The 8,784-nt window shown below is 35.6% G+C and overlaps 1 protein-coding gene across 1 annotated transcript; it reads left to right on the top strand.

The window, feature by feature from the left end:
• Positions 1 to 205: 205 nt before the first annotated feature.
• On the top strand, positions 206 to 6,784 carry LOC127628613 (peptidyl-prolyl cis-trans isomerase FKBP1A-like). Its single transcript, XM_052105388.1, has 4 exons — positions 206 to 324; positions 445 to 492; positions 4,282 to 4,394; positions 4,834 to 6,784. Exons 1-4 carry the CDS (start codon positions 288 to 290, stop codon positions 4,960 to 4,962), a joined length of 327 nt encoding a protein of 108 aa, XP_051961348.1. The 5' UTR covers positions 206 to 287; the 3' UTR covers positions 4,963 to 6,784.
• The last annotated feature ends 2,000 nt before the right edge of the window (positions 6,785 to 8,784 follow it).

Raw genomic sequence — 8,784 nt, 5'->3', positions numbered from 1 at the left:
TTTTGAAGATGACTGTTTAGCATACAACGCAGTAGGCCTACTTATATTTTTCATTCTTCGTTGGCCATTGCGAAACGGGTCCCATTGGTCATCATCTGTAATATGGCTTTTGTTAGTTAGTGATGGCATTGGATCCTCTCCCCCCTCTTGAGTTTCCAATGGGTTCGCTCAGCGCGCCTTCTCGCTGCGGTCATGTGACCCGACAGCATCACTTTCTTCTGCCTCAAACAGCTGCTGAGAGACACGATACAGAGGGGCTCTTCTGAAGGATACACGAGCGGGACAAAATGGGAGTGGAGATCGAGACCATAACCCCCGGCGATGGTAAAATCATCCTAAACAGCATCTACCTTTAAAAACAAAACAACAAATTTTGTCACTCACGTGTTTACCAGCATTTGATCAATCTCATGTTCCCTGTTTCTCATCGCGCTGCTTTTACAGGAAGGACTTTTCCCAAAAAAGGACAGACATGCGTGGTGCATTATGTTGGTGAGTTGAATGTATGTTTTTTGCTCGTTTTTTTTTTTTAGGTCAGTTTGCTGATAGTTTAAAACTGCACTGTTCGCATATTGTTAGTAGTTAGTAGGAGTATATATTTAGTATTATAAGTATTAGTATGCATCATTCCTATCAACGTCCAAATACTTTGAGTTTACGAGGTTATTAATAATGACGACGTGTCTTACAAGAGAAGAAATGCGGTAAAGATAAATACAAATTATATATAGGAATAAAAAGAAGGCAATCATGCACCATTTGTTGTGTATTGGGTGCACGCGCGCATTTGTCCTCAGACATGATTTCCATTTGACAGCTGAGACAGAACAGAGATTTAAAAAACCCTGGTCTGACGCTGGATCGCGAGGTGGGCGGCGTCGGATAGCCGGATTATCTCTGTCTGGATTTAGTCGACCCCTGGGATGTCCCCATCTAACAATTTGGTTCCCATAACGTTCTGGGAAGGTTAGTTTACGGATGTACCAAACAACGTTCAAAAACAACGTTTCTTGATTCTTGAACGTTAGGAGTTGGGTCCAAAAACAAAATCAAATAGGGGTTGTTAGTTATTGTCTTTTAATCGTTCAAGTCAAGAAGTCGCTCTCAGCGCTCAGTAGTTTTTTCGTAATTTAAAAGGTTTTACTCCTATATAAATTAATACAATTTTTGAAACATAAGTATAAAATTATGACTTTGTGAATTATAAAATTATGAAAGTGACTCCTGTAACCATATCAGTACCCTTATAAAAGATGTTTTTGTTTTACATGAAGAGAGTCATGAAGAGGGCCGCTGTGTTTGAATCACATGAACAGCCGCATGCTACTCGCTTAATCTCAGTAACCACCCTGTTATTGGACACTAGATTAAATTAATTGTAGCTGACTGTGAATAGTGAATTTCTAAAATGGCTTTAGTAACTGAAAATGTATGTGTTTGTTTAATTGATGCTGCATCCACACCCCTAGGTGTCAGTGTATGTCCAAGATGACAAATTCAAAAAATTGCTGAGTGCACCTTCAAGTAAGTAACTAAAGAAATTGAAAAGTTAGAACGTCAGTTTACAAATTCGGACTTAATAAACCATCTCTCTATGCAAGAACTGACATTCTTCTTTATTACCAGGGTTGGGAGGGTCCAATTACATCGATATGAAAGTAATTTAATAAGATTACTTTTGGATTACCACAAGGGCAAATATGTAAATAAGTCAAGATAAAATCAATATGATCTAAAACTTTAAATTATGCCTTGAATGCAAACAGAACATGTTTGAGTAATAATATGAGTTCTGTTGTAGCTGTTATTATACTGTATCTGATTTCTATGTTTATGTTTCTTTAGGGATCACAGTGATCTTACAATTGGTATTGTTTGCATTAACTATGTTATTAACATTTAAATATACATTTTACTGCCTGAGTGAGTAATTTATTAATTTGTGTCCACATATCAAAATATCAAAGCTAGAGTTATGAAAAAGAAACTGTTAGGAAGACGCATGTACCTATTCAATGATATAATCTCCATATGAGTTGTCAATAGCAGACTTCAGAGAACAACATCCAATAGAGCATTTAGTCCAACAGTGTGCTAATTCCATCAAAGTTTGATTTCGTAAGTTGATTTTCAAACCTCTACGAAGCTAGAAGCACAAGTATGTACCAAATATGGTGAAGATAAAGAGGAAGTTATGACATCATGCATACCTTAGTGCCCACATGACAAGGACTTCCCCATCCCAGACCATAGTAGGTTAAATGACTTATCAAGCATAAAACTAATCACTTATTGTAAATAAATAGATGATTACAAATGGTTTGTCTAATATTTCCAAATGATTATTGTCAGTTCTGTAGCAGTTCTGTAGCTGTAGATGAGCTGTACACCTGCTATCATCTTCACCTGCCAATAATCTGCTTTCTGCCTCATATGATTGGAATCCACATGAGATTATTAAAACACACTGCTATAACAACTCGATTATGATTGGAAGTAAAATAAGTGCACAAGATAATGTTTATTTTATAATGTTTACTATTCTGTATTTAGGCGCTAATCTAATAGCTAATGCTATTTGCGGCCAGAATCACAAGACATGGTCTTGGAAAGTGATTAATATAACTAAGAGTTTTAAAGTTATCCTCCTCAAATTTGAAATAAAATCAGACTTGTGACTTCACTCCATTATGTTTCAGTGCATCAACAAGATCAGTGTCATATATTATTTCATATATATTTATGGAAAAAAAATAACTGATCATTTTATAATAAATGTGAGCTTTTCTAACAATTTCTTTTCATGATTTTTATTGATTTGTACTTTTTAATAACAAACTTCCAAGTGTCTCCTTTCAAAAGTGACCACAATTATGCCTGTAAAACAATGTGGGGTTGAACTACAGCCATTGTATTTTGAGTATGGCCTTTTAGGCTTGTGCTGAAAACAAGAGGGTGCTCGGAATCAGGTTAAGGAGGATTTTAAAGGAGAAATATGTTTTGATATATAGTTTTAAAGAATAGATCAAAACAGATTTAAACTTTTAGTGTTTCTTTTCAATTACAGTACTTATACCTAATTGAACATGTTACATTTGCAAGAATGTTTCCCTCACCCAGACATTTGAACTGTTCTCAATAATTGATCAAAATCAGATACATTCTTCATTGAACTTTCTTTCCTAAGAACTTAAAACACTTTTTCAATTAATTTGGTATTGATGTGTACAATTTGGATTTGTTAATAATGATCAGGGATGCAAAATCATGAGAGGTGAAAAATGAGAGAAAGTCTAGGAGTATGTTTCAGTTAATTTTTGTATTGTTGTTGTATTCCAAAATAAATTCTTAAATGATGATTTAAGTACTGTTTACCTGGGGGATTGGTCATTATTTCAGCTTCAATACGGAATGGACATACAGGACGTCCTGGCTAATATAGTACAGTTCACATTTGCAACCATGCAAACTAGGGATTACTATGTTGTACCAGCAATGATGTGCAAATTGTGTCAGTATTGGCAGCTATTCCTGCTCCAGCCAAATGATGAGGGCCACGGATTTCTTTTGAGCACTAAGGCTAACCCATATTTATATGAACTCATTTTAGGTTACCTAGCTAATGTGATTTCTCTGTGGCTCTTATTACCTTCAAATTCTCAGGTCTTTGGATAATGAGAGAATCTTCACAGCTAGAAGGCATAAATTCTGCTGAACTTCAATGTTGTTTCCCTTTTCTCTTTTAAAGAGTGAATAATAACGAAATTTCCAAGAAAATAATGCATGTTTTTCCATGGCCATCACGATGAAGCAGCTGTTTGCCTTGAGAGCAGAGTGCTGATGTGAGACAGGTGTTATTTGCGACAGTAGGAGATGCTCCTGACTCAAATGAGTCATGAGAGAGAACCCGAAGAGAACGCACATCTACACATCTCCCTCTCTAATCAAACAGCAGTTTCACTTTATGTCAGGAAAATTCACAATTTCTTTTGACAGAAATTAAAACTTGTAATCCTGACAGTAATCTAATTTTTTAAATGTAACTGTAATCTGATTACGATGGGGTTTTATGCAACTGTAATGGATTACGCCTTTTATTTACCAATTTCAGGTGCACATCTCATATCCTGACAATTTACTGGTATAAAACATGGGTTAGAGGGATAGAAAATCCCCCCAGATATATCAAATAAAATATAAAAACAATAATGACATTTATCTGATGCTCAAACCTTATTTCCAGGTTTTTCTGGCCTTGTCCTTTTTCTCTCTAATCTTCAGGCTCTCTGACAGATGGACGGAAGTTTGACTCTTCCCGTGACCGTGACAAGCCATTTAAGTTCAAGATCGGTAAACAGGAAGTGATCCGTGGCTGGGAGGAAGGTATTGTGCAAGTGAGTGATACTCTAAGGTAGTGCTTTTTAACATTCATTATTTATACAGACAAAACATACTTTTACATTTGAAATGTATACTTGAGAATTCTCTCTTTGAGAGAGAATTTTGTTAGATACCTCAAGCCTAGATTAATGTACCGGTAGTTATACAGTATTTCAATAATACTGTGTTGTCCACACAGTAAAATGAAATAAGAATGAATTGTTTGCCTTGCTGACATTATTGCAAAAGCCAATGACACCAGATAACAATAGAGCTTAATACATCTAACAACACATTACAGGATTAACTTGAATCACGTTTGAATTTCATTAGTATTTTTTCTATAATTAAATATTTTGCAGTGTAACAAATTCAGTGCCAGGCTTCAAAATGTGTTTGGTACTGATAATATAATGGAAACATTTGACCTCTTTATGTTTGTGTATCATTAAGATGAGTGTGGGCCAACGTGCAAAGCTGACCTGTTCACCTGACTATGCCTATGGTAATAAAGGCCATCCTGGGATTATTCCTCCAAATGCAACCCTTATCTTCGATGTGGAGCTTCTCAGTTTGGAGTAATTTAATATTCTTCACTGCCTTTTGTTAATTTTTTTTATTATTTTTCAATGTTTCAAGTGTCAAAATGTTAAGTCCTATAATAAAGAACTGACCGCAGTATAGAGACACTAGAACTAAATCAGTTTTCTCTTTCTGTCAGGCCATATTTGCAGTCATTCTTTTCAGAACTAGCCTTATTCAGCATTAGCATCCATACAGTTTTCCTCCTTTTTTAGACATTTAAAGAGAAGCCAGAAAGATCTGTACTTGATTTGTATAGGAGTCCTCCCATATCCTATTTCTTATTCTTGAGCCTCTTTTCATTACAATTTTGTACATTTCTTTCGTCAATGATAAAAGAACACCAAAAACTTTGCAATGTCCTAAATCTTAAAGGATTTCTGCATGCCAAAATGATAATTCTCTCATTATTTACTCACTCTCAAGTTGTCTTAAAGTCGTATGACTTACTTTCTTCTGCAGAACATGAACACAGATATTTTGAAGTATGTATGAGGTGTTTTTGTCCATACAATGTTTCAAGCATAAAAGTAATGCAAGTGAATAATCCATACCTTCTGAAGCGATATGATACCTTTGGGTGAAAAACAAAACAAAAATTCAGTCCTTATTCACCAAAACTCTTCAATCTTCACTGCAGCCCAAATCCTAAGTACATTAGAAAACAAGTCATATGAGTTTGATATGGCATGAGGATGAGTATATTATGAGAATTTTCCTTTTTGGGTGAACTATTCCTTCAAACCTGAACCTTTGAATGAACCCTTAATATTTCTATAATTTTAGGGCTTAGCTATTATAGTTATAAATTACAACATAAGTTACGACTCAGTAATAGTATTTTATCACACTGTGACTTGTGGTGGCTTGAGACCAAGTACTAATGTGACAGAAATTAATTTGACAGAAATGAATGTTAACACATTTATTTCAGAATCCTATTTTCTAAAAACAAACTAACATGTATTTATTTTAAAGATGTTATGTTTGGGGATATACAAATTACAATATTTGTTGCATTTAATAAAGCAGTAACATTTGAAATATATCATACTAGATTGGAATAAGTATGACATTTTCACCCATATTTGATTTGTTAGGTTTAAACAGAAAGACAATGCTCACTGGTTTTGATTAGTATAATGAAGCAAAACTTGTGCCTCCTTGTGTGTTTGACACCTGCCAGAGTACCACTGGTTTTGTACTTTTAAAAAGTGTACATATTAACTGAGAAAGTGCTGTCAAATCAACTGAAATTATGATAGTCCAGGCTCATATTAAGTGATAACATACTACATAAAGTGAGAGTACCGAACAATAATTTGTGTTTTTAATTTTATTTTTGCTGTATTTTAACTAAAAGTATTTGGAAGTGTTTTTACACATTTGACACAGCAGCAATGCATGCATGGCATTCTTAGTGCTTGTAAGGATTTTGTGATGCTTTCACCTGACAGACTGAAAGACAAAAAGGGGCTGTGGGAGGATTCTTTGTATATTGTTGCCTACCCTTCCATATTTTCAATACTCTAATTGCCACTGTAGAACGTGCTGCCTAGATAACTGATGTGATTGTATTGGATGCAGAGACAGAGACAGTGGCAGTGCTGTTTTTATGGGTATGAAAATTAAGTTTTAATTTAAAGGAAATTCGCAGACATAAATACATGAGTCTATAAGGACTGTTTCTGTGATCACAGGTTATGTATTTAATCTATGGCTTTAATATTTCTTTACTGCACTGTATATGTATGTATTGACATGCAGAGGCAAAATCAATAAACATACAATTTGTTGTTACAATAAAGTGCTTTTAACATGCTTTGGGAAATGCTGCTTGCTTTCATTTCATTTTGTCATGCTAAATAATTACCTCAACTGTTGTTTTTATGACTGTTTTTGTTTACCAATAATAATTTTTTTGCCCACATACAATTCACTATAATAAAGTATATGAAAGTTTAAAGGGATAGTTCACCCAAATATAAAAATGATCTCATAATTTACTCACCCTCATGCCATCCCAGATCTGCATGACTTTCTTTCTTCAGTAGAACACAAAAGAAGACTTTTAGGAGAATAATTAAGCTGTGTAGGTCCATACAATGCAAGTGAATATTTACCAGAGATTTGAAGCTCCAAAAAGCAGATAAAGACAACTTTAAAGTAATTAATTCGACTCCAGTAGTTTAATCAATGTCTTCTCAAGTGCTCCAGTCGGTTTTGAGTGAGAACAGACCAACATATAGCTCTTGTTTTCACTGTAAATTTTGCCATAGCAGTCTGTTTGCATGATCATGATTTCAAGCTCGATTACGCTTCCAAGCTTGAAAACATGATCGGCAAGGAGACTACTGTCAATATTTAGAGTGAAAAAGAAGTTACATTTTGGTCTGCTCTCAACCAAAACCGATTGGATTGATTCAGATGACATTGATCAACACACTTGAGTCATATGGATTACTTTTATACCATCTTTATTTGATATTTGGACTTTCAGTGTTCTGGTCACCATTCTCTTTCATTGAATGGACCTACAGAAGTGAAATATTCCTTTAAAAATCTTAATTTGTGTTCTGCAGAAGAAAGTCATACACATAGGATGGCAGGTGAGTAAATGATGAAAGAATTTTCATTTTTGGGTGAACTATCCCTTTAAGAGCGTTATACATTTTAATTAAATAGTATGTCTGCAATATACAGTTGAAGTCAGAAGTTTACATACACTTAGGTTGAAGTCCATCCATCCATCCATCGTCAACCGCTTATCCTGTGTACAGGGTCGCGGGGGGCTGGAGCCTATCCCAGCTTTTATTAACCACTCCACAGATTTCATATTAGCAAACTATGTGACAGGGCGGAGGGCTTCCTGCTGCCTTCCTTATTCCTGGAACCTTTTACAGTGTCCTACACCATAACACTGGAAACATATTGGCTTGCCATCATCTGTAAACCTTGACTGAATCTTGGGTTGTCGATGATCCATATGTTCTGACTTAGTGCACTAAAAAGTGAGTTTCTTGACAGCTTGCGTTAGCTCTCCTATAGCTTTCCTTGTTCTGCTACAATTTTTAACACTTCTTCATTAGTGGAGGAGGTGGAGGAGACCCTTACCAGCCGCTGAAACGCGGCAGGGTCTGAGACCACGAATGGGGAGGGGCTCACTGCTGACCGGGCGGGGGTGTACGTCATGCCAGGAGCTTATCAAGATTATTAGGCTAATCAAGCCTAATACAAAAATGTAACTGTTTGGCCATAATGAGCATCGTTATGTTTGGAGGAAAAAGAACACCATTCCAACTGTGAAGCATGTGGGTGGCAGCATCATGTTGTGAGGGTGCTTTGCTGCATGAGGGACTGGTGCACTTCATGAAATAGATGGCATTATGAGGAAGGAAAATTATGTGGATATATTGAAGCAACATCTCAAGACATCAGCCAGGAAGTTAAAGCTCAGTCAAAAATGGTTCTTCAAAATGGATAATAACCCCAAGCATACCTCCAAAGTTGTGGCAAAATGGCTTAAGGACAACAAAGTCAAGGTATTTCAGTGGCCATCACAAAGCCCTGACCTCAAAAAAGCGTGTGCGAGCAACGAGGCCTACAAACCTGACTCAGTTTCACCAGTTTTGTCTGGAGGAATGGACCAACATTCCAGCAATTTATTGTGAGTATCTTGTGGAAGGCTACCCAAAACGTTTGAGACAAATTAAACAATTTAAAAGCAATGCTGCTAAATACTAACAAAGTAAACTTCTGACCCACTGGGAATGTGATAAAAGAAATAAAAGCTGAACTAAATAATTATCTCTACTATTATTC

This window comes from Xyrauchen texanus, chromosome 35 (genome assembly GCF_025860055.1).
Source record: "Xyrauchen texanus isolate HMW12.3.18 chromosome 35, RBS_HiC_50CHRs, whole genome shotgun sequence".
Classification (NCBI taxonomy): Eukaryota; Metazoa; Chordata; class Actinopteri; order Cypriniformes; family Catostomidae; genus Xyrauchen; species Xyrauchen texanus.
Note: the sequence above shows the minus strand (reverse complement) of the source record. Positions and strands in the feature narration are given on the sequence as shown.